The 24,770-nt window shown below is 42.0% G+C and overlaps 1 protein-coding gene across 1 annotated transcript in view; it reads left to right on the top strand.

Annotated features, from left to right (window-relative positions):
* Positions 1–2,033: 2,033 nt before the first annotated feature.
* Positions 2,034–24,770, top strand: part of LOC132403067 (extracellular calcium-sensing receptor-like) — a 34,411-nt gene continuing 11,674 nt past the window's right edge. Inside the window, exons 1-5 of the mRNA XM_059986319.1 lie at positions 2,034–2,098; positions 3,810–3,934; positions 9,710–9,878; positions 15,620–15,911; positions 16,890–17,723. Of these exons, the coding sequence (XP_059842302.1) occupies positions 2,034–2,098; positions 3,810–3,934; positions 9,710–9,878; positions 15,620–15,911; positions 16,890–17,723 (1,485 nt within the window). The remainder of the gene's footprint in view (positions 2,099–3,809; positions 3,935–9,709; positions 9,879–15,619; positions 15,912–16,889; positions 17,724–24,770) is intronic.

Raw genomic sequence — 24,770 nt, 5'->3', positions numbered from 1 at the left:
GACACACCGTCAGCACACGCAGCGACAATTCAGCAACTTACTGCTACAACGTCCACAGTTCAGCAGTTGACTATCGTCAGCCAGAATTAGCTGGCAGCCTTCAGGCTGCTCGTTCCAACTCAAAGCATCTTCCACGTCCCCGACTCTGGTGACGACTTTCGGACAGGAACAAGCTATTCCTCCACCAGGCAGATTATCTAGCGACGGCTACCGGAATTTTATTACACAGTGTGAGATTACTTTCGAACCTCAGCCAGGTCGATTTGGTGATGGTTCGTGTAAACTGGTTTACATGGTGAAACTCTTAGACAACCCCCACTCAGCCTGATCAACGCTCTACTGGTGCTAGGTTAAGCCGCAGCGCAATCCTTCCGAAATTTGTATTCCAGTTCAGGAAAGTATTCCTGTACAGTGTCAAAAGTCGACCTGCCAAATCCGTGACCTACGCCAAGACAACAGTGCAGCCTGGATGATGGTAAAAATCTTGCCAATCTAAAAGACAAACAGGAAATTGAGTGCACAGAGAGAAAGGGAAATGTCTCGAATATCTTTAGATTGCCGTCTGTCTTCATCCTTTCACTTTTCACCCAGTACAGAGTATGCAGAGGAGCCTATGCTGGTGGTATACATGCACGTATCACAGTAGGAACGAGATCGGCGCAGAACTGACCCGTGTCTCTAATGTGGCGAACCATGATCCTTCCTGTGTATCATGTATCAACCGCCCTGTAAAAAGTTATACTCCTCAGCAGGAACGGGGAATTTAACTTGTCTGTTTTCCATTGTAATCACATTCATTGAATGCGGAGTCTTAGAGCAATGCGCCTCAAGCTTTTGTTGACTCCAGGGCAGCCGGGAACCTTATTGATTCTCTCTGGTCCACAGCTGGAGTGTTGAGATTGAGAGATCCAGGGTGCATATCAATGAAAAGCTCTATATGTTCTGCTCCTGGGCACTGGTAAGTTCTTCCTTTCCTCTGAACCCCTCCAATTCGTGTTTGTATTTAGTCATTGGGAAAAACTCTCCTTCTATTTTGATGATTTGACTGAAGAACATTTGGAGACTGGTGTTCCCTGGCTATCGTGAGCCAACCTACGGATCGTTAAGTCTCTGAAGGCGCTGCAGACTGCACTCTGGAATGTCTGTCTACCTGTTTGGGTCCAGCCCAAGCCCCTGATAGCGTATCTCCTCCTGTGGGAACTGATGATGTTGAACTTTCTGAAGTCACGGCACCAGCAGATTGTCCAAATATGCATTTAAGCACAAATTAAATAAAGATATATAAAATAAGTATGAGATGCAGATTCCCTTCAAGTGAATCCGTATGTCTTGGGAACTCTTCAGTGATCGGCGAATTATGTTGAGAAACATTGTCTCCTCTGTTTCAATTCAGATGGTTGAGAGGTAATAACTGCTCTTGAACCTGATGGCATGGTTACTGACGGTCCTGTACCTTCTTCCGTATTGCAGTAGCTAGCAGACTTCATATTCTTGGTGGAGGGGGGAGATGTGGTTGTAGCGGGTTCATTGATAAAGGATGCTATTTTCCCTGCAACACTGCATCTTGTAGATATGACAAGAACATCACATTATCCGTGATAGACTGGGGCGTATCCACTAACGTTTGCTGGTTTTTGCCGTACAAACGCATTGGTGTTTTTTATACCAGGCATTTCACCCATGATGGAATAGCGCTGCAATGTCTGAAGGACGAATGGTCCAATTCTGTGACAATATGAATGGTATTATTGTCACTCTCTATATTCTTCAGCTATGTCCAGAACTCTTTGCGGCAGCACAGCTGCCAGACCAATCTATAAAGAATCTATATAGAATACGTTCTATCGTGCATTAATAAAATGGTGAGTATAAAAAGAGGTACACCAACTATCATTCTCCTCATGAAATAGATATGCTAGAGAGTTTTTTTTTCCAAATGTCGCATTTACCTGAAATGTCCAAAAGAGTCTTATGATCAGATAAATACAAGTTCTACGAACTCAGCAAACCATTTTACACGAGAAGTGGCAAATATGGACCAAACTGTAACGCCGGAGAGCTTGAATGCGAAATCAGCCAAGGAAAGAAACACCAAGCGGTATCCGAGACAACAACATTTTGCTCTCAGATCAGCTCAGTTCCACATTCTATGGTTCCTCAGCACTTCGAACATACAACATCAAACGCAAAACAATACAGCTCAAGAATAACAACTTTCAATCGAATAGGTTGGGCCGAATCAGTTATATTAGTAATCAAAGTGATGATTAAAATAATCACGTCCGCCTGCAGATTGCCGATGTACTTCCATTTTCCTCACATTCATACCGATCTACACTTTTGATAAAATCTAATGCTTTTGCCTTTCACACCACCTAGGCAGCGCATTCCAGGCGCCCACTACTCAGATGTCTCCTTTGAAATTCCCTTTTCTCACCTTAATTGCATACGCTCTGATATTAGACATTTCAAGGCTTCGATAAATATATATTGCCTGTCTACTCAATCTTTGCCTATCATAATTTAATCTTCAGATATAGCACATGTCCGCGAATGCAGGCAACATCGTGGCATTTCGCTTCTGCACCGTCTCCATGCCTCGACTTCCTTCCTGCAATGGCGGTCCCAAAACTGTATGCAATACCCCGAGATGTACTCTAAACAGAGCTACAACATAACATCCCGGCATTTGAATTCTATGCCTCGACTCAAAAGGACAAGCATGACATATATATTCTTAATATATATACACTGCACATTTAAATGTGCATATATATTCTTACATCTTTGGCATTCAAATCTGGCCACCCAGCCCTTTACCATAAAACCAGGTATGAAATGCGGAGGGCTACTTCAACATCAAAGAGACAATTTCGAAATAGTTTGGAGGCGACATTGGATGCACAAAAACTCTGGCAATGTTTGCCAGACATTACCTACTACAAAGCGAAACACAATAGAATGATGAGCAGCGTTGCTTCACTACCAGATAAGCTCAGCTCCTTCTATGCCCGCTTTGAAAAGGATAATAACTACAGGTGTGTAGATCCCTGCTGCAGCTGATGACCTTGCGATCTCTGTCTCAGAGGCCGTTGGTAGGCTGTCTTTAAATAGAGTGAACCCTCGGAAAGAGGAAAGTATCGATGGAGTTCTTGGTTAGGCTATGAAAACTTGTGCAACCAACCAATAGGAGTATTCAAAGAGATGTTCCACCTCTCACTGCTACGCGCAGAGGTTTCCACTTGCTTAAAAAAGGCAGTAATTATATCAGTGTCTAAGAAGAATAATGTGAATCGCCTTAATGTCTATGGCCCGGTATTACACACAACAAGAATGTTGCAATGATTTGAGAGGTTTGTCATGACTAGACTGAAATCCTGCCTCTGCGGGGATATGGTCTAATTGCAGTTTGCCTAATGCCAAAATAGGTGAACAGCAGATGCAATCACAGTGGCTGTTTATACAGCTTTAAACCACGTTAACAGCACAACATCTATGTCAGATTGGTGTTCATCGACTATTGCTCAGCATTTAATACAATCATTCCCACAATTCTGATTGAGAAGTTACAGAACCTGAACCTCCTACTGTACCTCCCTCTGCAATTGAATCCACGTCTTCCTAACCAGAAGACGACAATCTATGCAGACTGATGATAACATCCCCTCCTTGTTGACGGTTAACACTGGTACACTTCAGCGGTGTGTGCTTACCTCACATTTTTACTTTCTATTTGCCCATGACTGTGTAGCTAGGGATAGGACAAATACTATCTATAAATATGCTGAAGATATAACCGTTGTCGGTAGAACCTCAGATGGTGAAGAGAGGGCGTGCAAGAGCGAGCTATGCCAGCTAGTGCAGTGGTGTCGCAGCAACAACCTGGAATTCAACGACAGGAAGATGAAAGAGTTGATCGTGGACTTCCGGAAGGGTAAGTCGAAGGAACGAATATCAATCCTCATGCAAAGGTCAGAAGTGGACAAAATGAGCAGTTTCGAGCTCCTGGTTGTCAAGATCTCTGGGATCTAATGTGGGCCTAATATATCAGATATAAAGCAGACAAGACAGATGGGGGGAGGAGTGGTGGGGAGCAGGTTGGGGGTGCTGCTACTGCACAGAACCGAAAGATACTACAAATGGTTGTAAATTTAGATGGCACCATCTTGGATACTAGCCTAAAAGTATCCAGGACATTTTCAAGGAGCGGAGTCTGGGAAAGGCAGTGTCTATTTTTAAGTACCTCCAATACACAATACACCCCTTTCTCACTGTTACTATCAGATAGCAGTTGCCTAACAGTACCTCCTACCCGATGTTTCTTTATTATATATATATATATATATATATAGTATTGCATTGAACTGCTTCTGATAATTTAACAAATTCACGACCCATGTAATGATAATAAAACTGATGCTGAAATTTTCCAGAATGATTACGGGAAGGAAGGGGTAAACATATAAAGAGCATTTGCCAGCTTTGCTCCCGTACTCGCTAGAATTTACAAAAGTACCGAGAGATTTCATTGAATCCTACTGAATGCTGAAGATCTAGTAAGGTGGTTGTGGAAAGGATGTTTCCTCTAGTGGGTCATCGAAAACGAGAGGTCACAAAACAAGATGGGGGGGGGGCGAACTTTTAAAATACAAGTAAGGAGCAATATTTTGAACCGTAGAGTGGTGAATCTATGGAATGTTTTTTCACACTTTATGGTTGAGGCTATATCCTTGGGTATATTAAAAGTTGAAGTTGATAGATTCCTAATTGGTCGGGGCATCAATGGAAATGGCAAGAGAGCAGGAGCATCGGGTTGAGTAGACTGTGCGATCAGTAATGATGAATTGGTGGAGGGGAACTGCTGGGCTATATGACCTAATTCTGCTGCTATGCATAAATTGCTCCGAAACATAAACTGGGAATAGATGATCTTAGAGATGTGTAGAACAGAAATGTGACAAATATTCAGGGGATATTTGCGTGGTGTAATGCTTGGTTACATTGCTTGGAAACGAATGGGAGGGACAGGAAGCATCGTGTACAAGGCTTTTGAACATCTAGTCCAGAAGAAAGGAAAAGCTTAGAAAAGATTTAAAAAAAAACTAGGTCATGATAGAGATCCAGAAAAATTATAAGGCTAGCAGATAGGAGCATAATAATGGAATAGGGAGAGCCAGAGGGGGTAATGAGAAGACCTTGGCCATCACAATTGAGGAAAATCTGAAAACATTCCACAAGTATGTGAAGAACAAGAGGATAAGACGTGAGATAATAGAACCAATCATGTGTGACAGCGGAAAAGTGTGTCTGGAACAGTAGGTGGTAGCGGGGGTGCATAATGTATATTTTGCTTCAGTGTTTACTATGGAAAAGGACCTTGACGATTCTCGGGATGACTTACAGCGGACTGAAAAATTGAGCATGTACACATTAAGAAATACGATGTGCTGGAACTTTTAGATAGCATCAAGTTCGAGATGTCATTGGGACCAGAAGAGATATACCCCAGGCTACTGTGTGAGGCGAGGGCTGAGCCTCTGGTAATGATCTTTGCATCATCAATGACGTCAGGAGAAGTTCCGGATGATTGGAGGTTTGCAGATATTGTTACCTTATTCAAGAAAGGGATTCGAGGTAGCCCAATATATTATGGAGCAGCGAGTCTTACTTCAGTGGTTGGTAAGTTGATAGAGAAGATCATGAGAGGCATAGTTTGTGAACATTTGGAGAGACACAATATGGTTAGGATTTGTCAGTATGGCTTTGTCAAAGGCACGCCGTACCTTACGATTCTAAATGAATTTTATTGAGGATGTGAATAAACAACTTGATCAAATTTAGCGGTAGATATATTGTGTATGGATTTCAGCAAAGCGTTCGATAAGGTAACTTATGCAAGGCTTATTAAACAAGCAAGGAGACATAGAATCCAAAAGGACCTTGCTTTCTGGATCCGGAATTGGCTTGCCAAAAGAAGGCAAAGCGTCGGTGTAAACGGGTCATATTCTGCATGGAGTTCGTAGACCAGGGGTGTGCCTCAGTGACCTGATTTGGGACCACTACTCATCGTGACTTTTGGAAATGACATGGATGATGAAATGGAGGGATCAGTTAGTAAATTATCTTATGATCCAAAGCTGGAAGGGGTTGTGTCTAGTGTAGAGGGTTGTCAGTGGTTAAGCAGAACATCGATACGATGCTAAACTGACCGGAGAAGTGGCAGATGGAGTCAACCCAGATAAGTGTGAGGCTATTTGTAGGTCAAATATGAGTGGAGAGTATAGCATTAATTGTAAGACTCTTGACAGTGTGTATGATCCGAGGGATTTGGGGGTCCGAGCGCAAAGGACACTCAAAGCTGCAGAGCAGGTTGGCTGTGAGGTTAAAAACGGTGCAATGACATTCTCAACCGAGGGGTTAGTTCATGCGCCGAGAAGTAATGTTACATTTGTGTAGGACCCTGCTCAGACTCCACTTGGAGTACTGTGCTCATTTCTGGTCTCCTCACCAGAAGAAAGGTGTGGAAACTTTAAAAAAGGGTGCTGAGGACATAAACATGGATGTTGCCTGGATTGGGGAGCATGTCTTATGAGAATAGTTTGTAGGAGTTGGCCTTTTCTCATTGGAGCGACGGACGATGAGCAATGACCTGATAAAGTTGTATAAGTGGATGGGAATTATTGACCGTGTAGATAGTCAGAGGCTTCTTCCCAGAGCTGAAATAACTGCAATGAGAGTGTACAGTTTTAACGTGCTTAAAACCAGGTACAGAGGGGATGATTTTTACACAGAGTGTCATGAGTGCGTTGAATGGGCTTACGGTTATTGTGGTGGAGGTGGGTCTTTGAAAAGGCTCTTGGATAGGTACATGGAGCTTAGAAAAAATAGAGGACTATGCATAAGCCTAGGTAATTTCTGATGTAAGTACATGTTTGGCACAACATTCTGGGCTGAAGGACGTATATTTAGCTGTAGTGTTTCTATGTTTCCTTGTTTCTAAGACTGGAAAATTGTAAAAGTCATTCCACTCTTCAAGAGGGGACAGAAGGAGAAGATATGAATCTATACGCCAGTTACTCAGTAACCGTGGAGAGAAGTTACCGGATGATGTTGGAATTGATTTGTAGGTATGAATTCGCAGGGTACATGGGGGTACATAATAGCATACGCTTTAGAAAGAATGGCTTCCTCAAAGGAAAATCTCCCTGACAAATCCAGTTCCTTGAAGAAATTACATGCAGAATTGACAATGTTATACTGGTTGATTATGTGTGCATAGACTTTCTGGAGCCCTTTGATAAGGTGCAACAAATTAGCCTGGTTAACAGGCTACCCGACCATGATATTACAAGATGCATTGCAGCGTAGATAAAATGAGTAGTGGTTTGTCAGGATGCAAAGAGTGAGGATAAAGGGAGCCTTTTCTGACTGGATGCTGGTGCCTCGTGGTATTCCACAGGAGCCTGTGTCGAGACCGATTCCTTTTATGTTATAAGCCAATGATTTTGGTGATATAATTAAAGGCTCTGATCTACAGTTTACAGACGGTATGAAGATAAGAGGAAGGGCAGGTAGTTTTGAGGACACACAGAGGCAATGGAATAATTAGACAGGTTAGCAAATTTGTCAAAGAAATGGAAGATGTAATACAGTGTCCGGAGGTTTATCGTCCATCAAGTCGGTAGAGGAAATGAAAGGGTTGACTATTTTCTACATGGAGAGAAAATACATAAAACTGAGCTGCATAGAAACTTGTGAGCCCTTGTGCAGGATTCCTTAAAGGTTCATTTGTAGTTTGAGTCTGTGTGAGGAAGGCAAATGCAATGTTAGCTTTCATTTCAAGAGAACAGTAATATTAAGCAAAAACGTAATGTTGAAAATATACAAACCAGTGCTCAGGCCTCTCTTGTAGTATTGCGAGCAGATTAGGGCCACCTGTCTGAGAACGGAGGTGCTGACATCTTAGAGATGATTCTACGAATGTTCCGAGAAGTATTCTAGGATTGAAAGACCTCTTCTATTAAGAGCGTTTGATGGCAATGGGTCCGTGTACGCTAAAATTCACAGGAGTGAATGGTGACCTCATTGAAATCTATCGAATGATGAAATACTTTAATTAAATTGATGTCGAAAGGATAATTCCTCTTGTGTGAAAGTCTAAAGCCTTAGGACACAACCTCAGAATAATGGCGCGTCCTTTGAGAACGGAGCTGAAGAAGAATTTCTTTTGAAATTCTTTGAGACAGGGAGCTGTGGAGACAGTTTGCATATATGCTTTCCCTCATGCATCAACTGAAAAAAAATACGGTCGGGATCAATGGTGTATGGCAAATTTATTTAGCTTACTGTGGAGGTAATTGTTTGATGAACTACATGCCTGAGACAGGCCTGGCCATTGGTGCTCTTTACCCTAACTTGAAGCTGTTACTCCTTTCAGCATCAGGAACGTTGATGTAACCAGCAGCATGTGAATTATCCCCTTTCCAAAATTCATCTGACAGCTGCTTCCTATTGTTGAAATTGAAGGAAAGGACACCATATCGCTCTGCTCTCTATCTCCTTTACTTTCTGCGACTCATTGCCATTCGAAGTGCATCTCGCAACATTTGTACCAGCTGCATATGTGCAACTGCAGTTAATGCAGAATCTGCCCATGTAGTGTATATATAGTAGAGTTCCAGTGCACAGGCTTGTGGAGTATCTGTGTTGAGAATAACCGCGGCGTACGTGTTCCTACAAATCCTGCCTATCAGTTTTCATTCATGCTCTGTATCAGACTCCCGCACTAGGTCTTCAGCAGGTCATTAGTGCCTGATATATTTATATCTTCCCAACAGCTTGTCTTGTGTGACTTCACCTGGATGCCTGGATACTGTTCGTGAGGCACAAGTCTGCAAATACTGTAATCTGGATCATTGACTTCTATTGCATTTTTGGAGAAGGTGTTTGCAACAATCAGCGTTTATAAATTCAATCTCAATGTAAAAATTTATCAAAGCAGGTATACCTTATTATGCACTATTTTAGAATTCATTTTTGCAGTATATAGTGGAAAAAGGGAAATACACCCGAATTTATGAAAACTATCCATATACAAAGAAACAAAACAACCACTTGATATAAAAACGAAGGTAAACTGCAAATTAAAATAATATTGAGGAGCCTGATGCGAGTAGGTGAACAACTGCTTCTGAACCTGCTGGTGTGTGACCTAAGTTTTCTGTACTTCAGGGATTTCCAAACCTTCTTATGCTATGCTCTCATACCATTAAGCAAGTGTTTCAGCACTTGTTACTTCATTAAGATTTGATTTCAATTAGTGATATTGAGTCCAGCTGAGTAATGACTAACTAACTTACCAGGTGTCAATGATTAGCGGCGTGACACTTTCGAAATCTCTGGAGTTCACTTCAATTTAATTCTAAACGCTTACAACCTGGCTGGGAGTGCAGGTTTACTTACTATTATTTCATGTAATTTTCATTCTCTGTAAAATTCCCCAGCTGTTATCCACATGTACCAACATCAATGCATGTGCCCCTCGTGTACGATGTCATCATCGCGGACAATAAAATAACACAGAGGTTGCAATTATAAATCGTCTTCGGATCTTTATAGAGACAATATAAATCCGCATTCTTCCCTCCAATCACGGAAGATCGCTACAGCAAGGCAATGACTCATCACTTGCTTTTCCTGTTTCTCATAGCTGCACCAAAAATGTACGGAATGACCTGTAATCGTCGCACAGAAGTTATTTTACCCGTTTTGTCAAGAAATGGAGATATCATCCTTGGCGGAATATTCAATATACATATGGAAACGATTGACGATTCGCAGACATTTACCTTTACCCCGCAACGCTCTGGGTGCAAAAGGTGAGTTTGCCTCTTGCAGATGGTCAATTCAACACATCACCATGAAATTACGACAGCTAAATGTCATCTGATATTGTTTCATATCTGTATTCATGCCCTTGACAGTGAAACTGATAGTAGAAGAGTAATTTCAAAATTATAATGTATCGACCAGGTTAGCACAGGGAAAAACTATTGCACAATGCTAATAACGTGAAATGTTAATGCTAATAAAATACAACTGCGGAGAAACTGCATTGAAGGCAGAGTGTAGGATATAAAGCCATGATCAAGTAGGGCTTGAGGTCAACAGTTAATCTGATGAGTAAAAAGTGCATTAATAGTCATAACAGCTGGATAGAAGCTCCTTGTAGCTTCAACGTTTAGATTTGCTTGTACCAAAGTAAGTGGGAATGCTGGCTGCTTTGCAGAGGCTGCACAAGGGTCGAGAGAGCATGAAGTGGAGGGCACGTTTCAGTGATCTGCTGAGATGTGCCTACAACTCTCTGCACTTTCTTCCAGTCACATGCAGTGCAGGTGCCGCGACAAACTGTAATTCAGCGGTAAGAAGACTTTCAATTGCGCATATTAAAAATTGATGAATATCGTAGCGATGGGCCGGATTATATCATATTGCTGATATAACGTATTTAAGGCTTAACTTTCCTCGTAAATTGGCAACTTGTTGAAACGTTGTCAGAAGTCATAAGTACGTAGCTTATGGACTTTCACTGCAGAGAGAAGTGTCATTATAGCCCATATTGTTCATGCTATCCGTTAGCTGAATTAGTTCGGTGCTCACGATGCAAGAATCTGTTCAAATTACGTACGACCCGAATAACTGCATCTGTGAAATGCATTTCTGTTTATGAAATGCAATTTCAGCTACGCGGACGATGAACTGCGTGGTCCTTCCATATGCTTTCATTTTAAGGTTATGCATTATTACTATAGTGAAAAATAGTAATACACTTTCTGAAGGTTCTGAAATCTTTGAAAATTACATATGCTCTTTTCTAAATGTTTTTTTTTACTTTGACTAAAACTAAACTATAGTTAGCCTGCATCTCGAGCAGTGCATTCTGTTCATTTGAAGCAATATAGGAAGGATATGAAAAAAGCTGGCGAGGATGCAGGAAAATGCTAACGCGATTGCATTACGTGTGCCACAGGATAGGATGGACAAACTGGGATTGTTTGCCTAGAGACGGCAAGTCGGCGTGGAAACCTGATAGAGGCTTATATAAGATGATCAGGAGGATAGATAGGATTGAAAGCCGGTAGCTATATACCAGACATATAACGTATAATATTGAAAGGCATGTTTTAAAAATGAGAATAGCAAGTCAGAAGAAGAAGTCTGAAACAAGCTTAGAATGCACTGACAGGGGTGAACGTGGAGAAAAACACGATAGAGGCATTTTGGGGTGCTCTCAAGAGGTGCATGATTGTGCAATATGATCATTATGTATATTATAAAGGTAGAAGGAATAAGTTTAATTAGGCATATATTTATTCGTTTAATTCACCTGTCAGAATATTCCGTGTTGTAGTGCAATTCATGAACATAACTGTTCATAATCGTTCTGTATCATATATGTATTACCATTGGAAAAAAACATGGAAATCTAATGCATTTCAGAAATGCTATTGGGGATTACTATTAAATGGACTAGTATTTTTCTACTAAGATTTACTGCGAGACCAGCATCAACATTTTAACCGACCATCTTTCGATCCATCTGATTGCCAGTCAAAGGCATTATGATATATCACATCTGAAGTTTTTTTTCAGATCATTTATGAGTCAATAATCTGATGTCCATTACTACTGAGCGACTACAGAGTAACATAATACCTGAACCCACTCTGTCATCGTTATCTGAGAATTTACGAAATTCAAAGTTCAAAAGTTGAAGGTGCATTTAATTATCAAAGTATGTATAATTTCTTTACGTAGACAACCATAAGATTGGTCTCCTTTTATTCATCCATAAACCAAAAACTTTAATATACATTAACAAAGACTAAAAACACTCAATGTGCAGAGCAAAAATTAAAAAAAACAAACAAAAACATCCCATGCCAAACAATAAAAACAAAATAAATTAGAAATAAATTGATTCTGTCGACACGAAGTGCAGGGCCTCGGCGTCAGTTCATCACAGAGCAGAGCAAAGCGGAGCTCGCAGACACGGGCCAGGGAGTACCCAGAGCAGGTCACTGCCCCACACTCTGTGCCGTGGAGAGTGGACTATAAGTCGCAGGGCAGCGAGCAGATCCTGAAACTCGGCTTTTTCTGTCTATCTAGCCTGGAATTTAAGTTACCCAAGCATCAGGTCATCCTTCGCGTTTCCAGCCGGGTCCAGTCGCTGCGAAATGCTCTAGTCTTGCACCCCGCCGCCACCTACAAGCCCACAGCGCACATTTCATCTGACTTCTCTCCGCTGCGTACGCCGATTCAGTCTTGTCCACGTCTCGAAGTCGCTCTGACCACTTCTTTTCGAAAGAGCCTCAACTTTGCTCCGACTTTGCATCGCACCCACACCCTTCGACCCTCGAGACTTCCCTGCTTTCCCCCGCCTCTTCGTTTTATTTTGCTTTGATCTTTTATCAGAGCTTTCCACAGAAAAAGTTTTAGTTAAAAATGTAGTATTTTACTTTCTGAAACGCCAGTAAGCTATTGCCCATTTTCAGTAGCGTATCTGATTCTGAAAATCCTCATACTTACGAATTCGGCCGTTCATGATTAGGGATCAGAATAATATGGATAGAAACGGGGTATTCCTTTCATCCCCTCTACTGTGGAGTCCGTTGATTTTTTTTTTACTTTGAGTGCGGTTGATATCTTGAGCTAATAGGGGGTAAAACATTTCAAACATCAGTATGTGTCCGGAAGTGAGATGTGCGCTGGGAACACCAGAGGGCAAGATTGTAGCCAGATGTGTCGCCGGAACTGTAACAGGCAAACTGAAACCAACATAGCAGCTGTTACGCATCGATACTCACTGTGATGTGCGATTTACTATGTCATTACCTATGCAATATTCTATAAGAATAATGAAGAATTTGAATGTTAATTTGTTACACTTTATCAGTAAGTAGACAACAGTTGATTTTAAATCTTTGACGTGACATCTGATAGACTTCAGAAGATGAGGAGTTTTATCACTGCTTCTCTATTGTGAAGTTTTAGACATCATATTAAAAGATGATATACTTGTAATAGAGAGTGTCCAATGGAGGTTCACGTGCAATTTCCCAAGAATGTATTCATCAATCATGAGATTGCGGTCAAGAACTGGTATTGAGTGAGCTGGTGTTGGGAAGTGAACCTGCTGACATGGTATTGGGAAATGAACCAGGTTGATCTGCTATTGGGAAATTAACCTGGTCGAACTGGTACTGTGAAACGAAACTCGTGATCTGGAATTGGGAAATGAACCTGGTCGGGTGTCAGGTCTAACAGTGGGAGAGCATTTTGGAGATAGTGATTACATGTCTATCTCCTATACATAGATTTGGAGAGGGATTAGAACGTACAATTTAGGGAAACGTATAATTAGATTAAGGGGAAATATTAGGCTATCAAACAAGAACTTGGAAGCACAAATTGGAAACAGATGTTCGCAGGGAAAACGTACGGCAGAAATGTGACAAGCGTTCAGGGGTAATTGAGTGGGGTACTGCGTTGAAACGTTCCAAAGAGACAAGGAAATGATTGCAGGGTACAGAAACCGTGATGTACAAAGGCTGCTCGACATCCCGTAAAGATGAAAACAAGAGCTTACCAAAAGTTCAAACACTAAGTAATGATAGAGATCTAGAAGATAATAAGGCTAGCAGGAAGGTGCATAAGAATGAAATTAGAAGAGCGATATGGGGCCAGAACAAGGCCTTGGCGGATAAGATTAAGAAAATCGCCAAGGCATTCTACAAGTATGTGAAGAGCAAGAGCATAAGACATGAGAGAATAGGACCAATTAAGTGTCCTATGACGTGTGCATGGAACTGGAGGCGAGGGCAGAGGAACTTTGCCTTAGAAAATACCATGGAATAGGAACTTGGCGATTGTAGGGTTGACTTGCAGCAGACTGAAAAGCTTCAGCATGTAGATATTGAGGAAGAAGATGTGCTTGAGCTTTTAGAAAGCAACAAGTTAGATAAGTCACCGGGACCGGACGGGATGTACCGCAAACTACTGTGCAAAGCGAGGGAGGAGATTCCTGAGCCTCCGGCAATGAGCTGTGTGTCTTCAATGAGGGCGGTAGAGATTCAGGAGGATGGCAGGTTTAGGAATGTTGTTTCCTTATTTAGGAAAGCGAGTCGAGAGAGCCTAAGAAATTATAGACAAGTGCGTCTTGCTACAGTCGGTGGTAAGTTGATGGTGAAGATCCTGAGAGGCAGGATTTATGAACATGTGGTGAGGCATAATATGATTAGGAATGCATACCATGTTCTGTGACCGCTACTGTTTGTAATTTTACTGAAGAAATATGATGAGGAAGTAGAGGGATGGGTTAGTCAATTTGCTGGGCTGAGAAGTGGCAGATGGTGCTCAAACCAGATAAATGTGAGGTGGTTCGTTTTGGTAGCTCAAATTTGTTGTCAGAATGTAGCATTACTGTTAAAGCTCTTGACAGTGTGGAGAATCAGAGGGATCGTGGAGTTCGAGACCATAGGAAACTCAAAGCTGCTAATCGTATTGTGTCTGTGATAAAAAAAAACATACGGTGTATTGGCCTTCGTAAACAATGCCACTGATTTTTAGAGCCCAGAGGTAATGTTGCAGCTATGTAGGACACTGGTCAGACCCCATTTGGAGTACTATGCTCAATTACGACCGCCTCTGTACAGGAAGGACGGAGATTGGGGAGCATGCCTTATGAGAATAGATTAAATGAACTCGGCCTTATCTCCTTGGAGCATCGGAATATGATATGTGACCTGACAGAGGTGTACCAGATAATGAAAAGCATTGATCATGTGTGTAGTCAGAGTTTTATTTTAGCAGGACTGAAATGGCTATCATGAGAAGACATAGTTTTAAGATGCTAGGAAGTAGGTGCAGAGGAGATGTCAGGTGTAAGATTTTTGTTCCCCTGGGTGAGTGCGTAGAATGGGCAGCCGGCGTCGATGGTGGAGGCAAAGACAATAGGATGTTTTAAGAGACTCCAGGATAGGTACATTGAGCTTCCAAAAATAGAGGGATTAGCGCTAGCGAAATTTTTAACAATTTCTAGAACGGTCTACATGGTGGGTATTACATTGTAGGCCGAAGGCCCAGTAATGTGCTGTAGATTTCTATGTTCTATGAGGAACATTTCATAAATATGTCCTGACTAAAATTTAGAAGAATAAGGGGATCGCATTGAAACAAACCGAGCAATGAAAAACCTCGATAGGGTGGATGTGCAGACGATGGTTCCAGTAGTGCCAGGAAAACAGCAGAGTCTCAGAAAATAGGACATCTCTTTACAGCAAGGTTGAGGAGAAATTTATTCAGCCATAGGATGGATGGTGAATCTGCCGAACCTGGAGCTCCAGACGGCTATTGAGGCCAATCTATAGGGTATATTTAAAGCAAATACTAATAGATCCTTGCTTAATTGGATAATGTACAGGTTACGGGAAGAAGACAGGATACTGGGTTTGAGAGAGTAAATAATTCAGCGCATCGAATGTCCAAAGAGAGTTGAAAGGCCGATCGGCGGAATTCTGCTCCAGTACTATATGGTCTAATGATCTCTTTCATCCCACAGTTTTGAAGTTGTGAATTTCCGACTGGCGCAAACAATGGTTTTTGCCATTGAAGAAATAAACCAGAATGAGGATCTTCTCCCCGGAATTACACTCGGATATCAGATCCACGACGACTGCTCGTCTTCCGCGATCGCCTCGAAGGCAGCGCTCGCTTTGATTAACGGAGATGAAAAATCGGTTGAATACCCTCAATGTCCAGGTTCCTCCAAAGTTCCTGCCATTGTTGGCTGTGCTATGTCCACAAATTCCATTGCAACTGCAAGAACAATAGGATCCTTTGGGATTCCGCTGGTAAAGTGTCAAATACATCACTGCATTTTTACTCTAGTGACACCATCACCTTATTAGCAGGGGCATATGAATCGCGACACGATTCTCATGTCGGGACTGAAATAGAGAGTGTCATACTTTTAGCTGATGGTTCGCACTTATTTTAGATATTGTGTTTTTTTATTTTAAATAGTAGAATTCCACTATTTGGTTCTGATTCACCAGTCACAAAAGTAAACATTAAAAAAAAACAGCCTTTGTTAAGTTTCGTTGCATAGATCACAGAAACCAGAGAATAGGACAGCACAACCCAAGATGTTGTGACAGACTAATTGAATCTATTAACGAAATGCTTGACTATACTCATTCATTTTTTGTCGCAATATTGTGTCTCTGCCTTCTGTATATTCGTCTGCCTAAGTAAGAAACTTTTAAGCTCCTACATAGTATTTGCTTCCATCTCAACACCCAATAGCGCATTCCAGGCATCCTCCGTAGTCTGCATATAAAAGAAAAACGTCCCGAATACCTAATTTAGAAGTACTTCCTCCTCACCTTAAATACATGACCTCAATCATTGGACATGGGAGGAAAGATGTCGTTTATCTACTCGAGTTTGTACCGTATAGTAAAACAATGCACGTTTGTACAAATTTCCGCATAGTCTATCCACTTTAATTCAAGAAGAATTCTGGTAGAACGCTTAGCTAACCTCCCCAAAGTGTTTCCTATAAAGAAGCCAACAAAATTTGAAGCAATACACTGAAAGCGGATAACTATCCTTTTATTAAAAGAGAAATAACTAAGTACTTTAACCAGCAATCTAAATTATGCCAGAATTCCGGTTACTGATGGCTTGTGCAGTATGTTGTATATTCTTCAGGAGGCAATTTCAGTATTATGGGTATGTCAAAATGAAACGATTCACTGATGGTGCATTTGTCACTTACAATCACAAAGCAGGACACATGAATTCATCTGTTCATTCCTTCTCTGCAGGTCAGTTACTACTCAACTTGCTTCTGTCTAAGCGATAAGAGAGAATACCCCACGTTTGTTAGAACTATACCCAGCGACCAGTACCTGTCCAAAATTCTCGCTGAACTGGTGAGAACTTTTGGCTGGACTTGGATTGGAACTATTAGAACTAATGACGATTATGGTAATTTCGGAATGCAGGGATTTATGGAACATATCGGAGAATTCGGGGTGTGTATTGCCTACTCTGAGTCATTCTACAGAACCGATCCGCCAGAGAAAATCAGACGAATTGTCCAGATGATTAAATATGCATCCACGAAAGTGGTGGTGGCCATTGCTCATATTGGTGATATGCGAATTTTATTGAATGAAATTTGGCGTCAGAATGTAACCGGTATACAGTGGATTGGAAGTGAGGGTTGGGTAACAAAAAATCTTCTCCCACCTAAGGAAAGAGCACTTTATCTCACCGGGACAATCGGACTGGTCTCTCCCCGGATAGAGATAGCTGGTCTCAGAGATTATCTTCAGACAATCCAACCTTCTAACTTTCCTGGCAATATTTTGGTGATGGAATTTTGGGAAACATTATTCGCCTGCTCTCTTGCAGCAGACAACCTGACAACCTTGGCGAATTCCGCAGGTCAAGTTCGTCAATGCACAGGGAACGAGCAAATGGATGATATAGAATCTAACTATATTCCGGCGATAATGGATGGAAACTCGTTTCACGTTTACACAGCCGTCTACTCTATCGCTCACGCACTCCACGATCTGCTAAGCTGCGAAGAAGGGAATGGGCCTTTTTTGAATAACACATGTGCCCAAATTTCAAACCTTAAGCCGTGGCAGGTAAGAATGTATTTAATCTGCAACAGAAAGCACCTGATTGACAAAGAGGCAGATGTAGTTGCAGTTGAAACTTATCTTCTTAAGATTTCATATGCGAGAATTCAACCACTGGCCACCATTTTAGCAACCATTTCCATTTGCCGATTCTGACGATTTATTCTTGGAAAAGGGATTCAGTACATCACAGAGCAGGTCGTTCGATCTACGAGGTCGTGCTTGCCTGAGAACTCATCAAATATTTATTTATTTTATTTAGAGATACAGTGTGAAATAGGCCGTTCAGCGGCTTTTCGATTCACGCAACAGCTTTCACACCCGCAAAACCCGATTAACGCTAACCGAAACACGCGATAAATTTACAATGATTAAATAAACTATCTTATACACATTTGGATTATTGGAAGAAACCGGATGCCCGTAGAAAGAACAGGCATTCCACGGGGTGGACTGCACAGCAACTGAACTGCAATAGCTGGTACGCCCCGAGCAGTAATGGGGTCAATTTCATTCTGACACTCCTCTTACGTTAGCACTCCACTTTTCTTTTATCCATCTGACTCTATACGTGTCTTTAAAACGTTTATACGGTGTGTTCCTCCAACGCCACATCCAGCTGCGAGGTCTTCGCATCTACAACTGTTTGCAAAGACAATAAAACTACCTTTGACATCCAATCTATACTTTCATTCTGTCGCCTTAAGTTTGTGTCCTATTGCATCTGCTATTTCTACTCTGCGAAAGCATATTTTGCTTCTCCGCTACATCTGTGCCTCTTGTCCTTTTATACATCCCTTTTATCCTCCCTCGCTGCAACGAGAAACGTTCTACCTGACTAAATCAATTCTCATGGGACATCGCCACATTTTTCCAGGCAACTCCCCAGGATTCTGAGGCTATGTCCCCTACTCTAGACTCACAGCTTTCCTGCCTCTATCCTATCTATCACTTTAATGTTTTCTTACCTTTCTATCAGATCTCTGCTCATCGCCCATTCTTCTAAATCCAGCGAGTACAGTGACAGACGACGGAATCTGCCCTCATAATCTGACTCCCTCATCCCTGGAATCATCTTGGTGACCCTCATCTGCACCGCCTCCAAAGCCAGCATATCCTGACTCACGTAAGACCAGAACTCCACGCATACGCTGTACAGTTGCAGCATTATCTCTCTGCTCTTAAATTCAATCCCTCTAGCAAAGAGAACACATATTCCATTTGCCTTCTTAATTGCCTCCTGAACCTGCAAACAAAGTTTTTCACTCAATTCAGTATAATTAACAAACTTAGATAAACTACACTCGATCATCTCTTCCAAGTTGTTCAAGTATATCGTGAACAGTTGCAGGCCCAGGACCGACCCCTGCAGCACACCGCTCATCATTGATTGTGAAATTGTCACCCATGGCTCCCAAATTTCTACCCAGTCCTCTATACATGTATAAATATCACTCCCAACTCTCTACATTCTTATCTAATGCAAACTAATTTTACATGGCACATTAAACGCCGTAACGCCGTTTATAAATCCAAGTAAATAATGACAATTTCTTTTCCTCTACCTACTGGGTTCATTCTATCCTCAAAGAACTCCAGTAAGTTAATCAAACAAGACCTGCCTTTGCGGATTCCAGGTTACGTCTGTCTAATGGATCGATTTTTTTTCTAGATGCTTCTCGATTTCTTCTTTAATGATAATTTCAACCATTTCCGCAACGGCAGCTACATTAACTGGCCGATACTTCCCTGTTTTTTTTCCTTACATCCGTTTTTGAACAATAGCGTGACATTCGCCGTGTTCCAATCAGACGTGAGCTACCCAGAGTGCAGAGAATTTTGGTAAATTGTCATCGATGCCTCTACAATAACCCCTGCAAATTATTTCCGTACCCTGGAATGCCTTCCATCTGGACGAAAAAGACACATATATTCAGGCCCACAAGTTTTCTCAGTCCTACCTCTTCAGCAACATCTGTTGCATTGAGGTCCTCACCTTACATCGCATCTATAACATTTCTCTCTGGCATGTTAGATATCGCCTCCGTTGTGAATACGGGCAGAAAATAGTTTTTCAAAGCTCGAACATTTCTTCATTACCCTATATAATTCCTGCGCCCCCCCACCCCCCGTCGTCCTCCATGGGACCTACATTCACTTTCGCCATCATTTTCCGTTTTTTTGAAATTATATAAAAAATCTTCCAGCCATTCCTATTCCCGTTTTCTCCCCATACCCTTTGATGCCGCGGCTAATGATGAATCTATCTATCTCTGCTTTAAATGCGCCCAATGAATTGGCATACACAGACAATAAATTCCACAGATATAACACGCTCTGACGAAAGTAATTTCTCGGCATCGCTGATCAAAATAGATGTCCGTCAATATTGAAGTCGCGCTCTCTTGTCGGAGACTCCCTTGCCATGGGAAATAACTTTGTTCTATATAAGCTTCTTAGGGTTTTTAACATTGGGACTGTTTCCATGAGAATCCCCTCATTCTCCTGAACTGCAGGGAATATAGTCTAAGAGCTGCCAGTCGTTCCTCATGCAGTAAGCCTTTCATGCCTGGAATCACTCTCCTAAATCTTTTCTGAATCCTCTTCAATGTCTCCACACCTTCTGAACCCTTATTAAACTAAAGAGCTCAAACATGGTCGCAATAATCCGGGTGAGGTCTCACGAGTGCCTTATAGAGCCCCAACATCAAATCCCTATTCTTATATACTATACCTCTAGATATGATTGCAGTATTGCATTCTCCTTCTTCACCACCGACCCAACCTGGAGAGTTACCGTTAGGGTATCCGGCTCAAGGACTCCAAGGTCCCTTTGAATCTCTGGGTTTGAAATCTCGCCCCATTTAAATAATAATCTTCCTGCTTATTTCTTCAAAGAAAGTGCATGACCTTACACTTTTTAATATTGTATTTCATTTGACATCTCTTTGTCCATTCCCCTAAACTATTAAAGTCTCACTGCCGGCTCGCTGTTTCCTGTACACAACCCGCTCCTCCACCTATCGTTGCATCATCGGAAAATTTAGCCAGAAATCCATTAATCCCACAGTCGAAATATACCTCGGGAAAACCAGCGGTTACAACACCGACTCTTTTCGATCTACTCCGCTAACCGGCAACCAGACAGATTAGGATCGCTTTATTCCCACTCTCTGTTTTCTGCCAATCAGACAATGCTCCACCCATGCGCTTAACTTCTCTGTAATTCCATAGCTGCTATCTTGCTAAGCAGCCTAATGTATGACACTTTGACAAAGGCCTTCTGAAAGTCCACATACACCACAACCACTGCAGCTCCTTTGTCTATCCTGCTTGTACTTTCCTTAAGAAATTGCAGTAAGTTAGTCATAAAAACATGCAAATATGCTGGCCTTGTCCTATCTTGCCATGGGCTTCATGGTACTCCCATAGCAATCTATTCCAACACATGCTCAACCACTGATGTCAGGTTAACGGGACTATAGTTTCCTTACTGCTGCCTCCCAACCTTCTTAAACAGCGGAGCATCATTTGCAATTTCCCAGTCATCGGGTAAAATAACAGAGTCTGTGGATTCTTGAAAGATCATTGTTCATATCTCGGCAATCTCTACAGCTAGTTCCTTCAGAACCTGAGGCTGTCTTTAGTCAGGCCCGGAAGATTTATCGACCCTCAGACCATTAAGCTTCCTGAGCACCTTCTCTGTCGTAATTTTCACAGCACAAACTTCACTCTTGAATGTCCGTATCCAGCAGATGTTTTCCACTGTGCTGTATGATGCAGAATACACAATTCAGTTCCCCTGCCATCTCTGTATCTCTCATTGCAATGTCTCCACCGTCATTTTCTATTGGACCAATATCTATCATCCGCTAACTTTTAGCCTTTATAGACTTAATAAAAGCTTTTGGCATATTCTTTGATATTAGTATCCAGCTTCTTTTCATAACTCATTTTCTTTCCAACTGCCTTCTTAGTTTCCTTTCGCAAGTTTTTAAAAGCTTCCCAATCCTCTAACTTCCCGCTAGCTTGTGCTTCCTTTCAGGCCACCTCTTTTGGTTTTACTTTGGCTCTGACTTCAATTGTCAGCAACAGTAGTGTTATTCTTCTATTCGAAAATTTCTTCTTATTTGGACTTTATCTGTCTTGCGCTTCTTTCATTTTTCGCAGAAACTCCAGACATTGCTGCTCTGCTGTCTTTCCTCCTGGTATCCCTTTCCAGTCAAATTTGGCCGGTCCCTTCTTATTATTTTGAAATTTCCAATATTCCACTGAAATATCAACACATTGGATTTTATCATTTATTACACACAGTGCCACACTCCCCACTCTGCCTACTAACCTATCTGTCCTACACACCGTATATTATTCGAATATTTGTATATTCTTCGACGTTCGGCTCCGAATGGCAGCAACCCTGTAGCCAAGTTTCAGTGATGGCAACACCGTCATACTCAATTTCACCGTCAATTTCAATATCGTCCGTTTTCTTTCTTAAGCGTTAAGGACACTATTTAGATTAGATCACCTAAGTCCTAGGACATCAATCTCCTTCATTTGAATCCATTCCTTGTTTGTTCTAGCAGTGTGCTTTTAGATCTTTGTTCCGTTGAAAGACAAATTGTCTCCCTAATTAAGTTCTCTAGCAAATGCTGGCAGCATGTCATCCATTTATCTGTATCAGCAACATCGGTCTTCCCATCAATCCTGACCAGGATTCGCTGCTTCTGAGCAGCATCCCCATTGCATGATGTTACTTTTACCATACTGTACAGCAGACTCTGCGGTTCCTGACTGATGCGGAGCATCACATTTTTGCCGGAAGTACCGTTTCATGTTGAGGATCAAAATAAAGTTTTATTTTAGCCTTATCCGAATATTAGACATTCCTCCATATTGTATAGTATCTGGGGAGTGACGCTTTGCAATGTTCAGGAATATGTCTCCACCCTTTACACTAGAACACTAGAATACTAGAATGCTACAGCACAGTACAGGCCCTTCAGCCCTCGATGTTGTGCCGACTCATATACTCCTTTAAAAAGTACTAATCCCGCACGCCCCCGTAACCCTGTATTTTCCTTTCATCCATGTGCCTGTACAAGACGCCCTTAAATACCCCTAATGTTTTAGCTTCCATAACCATCCCTGGCAAGTTCTTCTAGGCACTCACAACGCTCTGTGTAAAAAGCTTAACCCTGATGTCTCCCCTAAACTTCCCCGCCTTAATGTTGTGCATATGGCCTCTGGTGTTTGCTATTCGTGCGCTGGGAAACAGGTACTGGCTATCCACCCTATCTATTCCTCTCATCAAGCTCTATCAAGTCCCCTCTCATCCTTCTACGCTCCACAGAGAAAAGTCCCAGCTCTGCTAACCTTGCCTCATAACACTTGTTTTCCAATCCAGGCAACATCTTGGTAAATCTTCACTGCAGCCAATCCATAGCATCCACATCCTTCCTAAAATGAGTTGACCAGAACTGAACACAATACTCTAAGTGTGGTCTCACCATAGATTTGCAGAATTGAAACATGACCTCTCTACTCTTCAACTCAATCCCTATTAATAAAGCCTAGCATCCGATAGGCCTTCTTAACTATCCCGTCAACCTATGCAGCGACCTTGAGAGATATCTCCGATACATTTTATTGTGTAAGGGAATTCAGATGGTGGAGACAGAAACCTCATATCTAGTAGCACCCATAACTTCTGCAGCTTATTCAGCGTGAGTGCTGGCGTCACGTTAACCTCTGGTACAGCTGTCGTGCTTCAGCAACGACTGTTTCGAGGGCCGGTCGGAACTAAGCAGGCGGATTTCCTTTGCTGTTTCAGATTTGCCTGCACTGAGTTCTGATGCGTGCTCACTGCTTTTCAGATAACCATGTACCCTTCTACAATTTTGTGCTTCTTTACTATTATTACCCTGAATTGCCTTGATGCTTGTTTTTTTCTCTATTACGAGTTGGTCTATCGAAAACTTTCATTAGTCTTAGACCTTACAGAGAAAAGGGAATCCATTCGGATATGTCCATACACGGCCTCCTCTACTGTCATGATGAGGCCAAACTCAAGCTGGAGGTGCAGCAGCTCATATACCGGCTGGGTAGTCTCCAGCCCCTTGGTATGAACATCAAATTCTCCAATTTCTGGTGATTCCCTCCCCTTCCCTTTCCCCATCCCACTTTAACTCTGCTTCCGCTTCCAGCTGCCTATCTACTCTCTCATGATTCTACCTTCTTCTACTACACATACTGCTTTCCCCTTACATTCCTTCCTCACCTTTCTTGCCTATCCCCTCCCAGCATCCCCTCCACACCCCTTGATCTTTCTTCTTATTGGTTTTTCACGTGGACCCTACCAGCCTTCCCTTTCCTACCCTCCTCCCACCTTCTTTATAGGGCTCCTGCCCCTACTTCAGACCTGACGATGGGTCTCGGCTCGAAACGTTGACTGCCCGTTTCCACGGATGTTGCCTGACCTGCTGAGTTCCTCCAGCGTGTTGTACGTGTTGATTTGATCGGAGCATAGGCAGTGTACATTTTGTTAAAAATGTTCCAAGTCTGGTTCCACCACAGTTTTGGTGAACTGTATCATTACCTCGCCGCTCTTGACTACTTACAACAACACACCATATATCTTGTTCATCACTCCATACTGGCCTATCGATTTGAAAGATCAATGGACGTCGACCCTAAATCCCTCTGGTCCGCCGCATTGGCAAGAATCTTGCGATTAAGCCAGTATTTTGCTTTCAAGTTCAGCCTTCCATCGTGTATATATTTACACTTTTCTGGACTGAAATCATTGCGCTTGCTCTCAGAAAAATACGGCACCTATCAATGTCCTAACCTTCGCGTCTACTGGGAAAGTACTCGGCCACTCTTCCACATACTCATAGAAGTCATTCATAAAATCAGATTGAGCAGGGATAATAGCACAGGTTCATTCAAAACACCTCCGATTACCAATCTCCTGTCCGAATTCGCTCTATCTTCTAACGCCTACTGCTCTCTTTTGGCCAACCAATTCCGATTCCAGAGTAGCACACACAG

Source organism: Hypanus sabinus, chromosome 2 (assembly GCF_030144855.1).
Source record: "Hypanus sabinus isolate sHypSab1 chromosome 2, sHypSab1.hap1, whole genome shotgun sequence".
NCBI lineage: Eukaryota > Metazoa > Chordata > Chondrichthyes > Myliobatiformes > Dasyatidae > Hypanus > Hypanus sabinus.
This window is presented reverse-complemented; position numbering and strand designations above follow the sequence as displayed.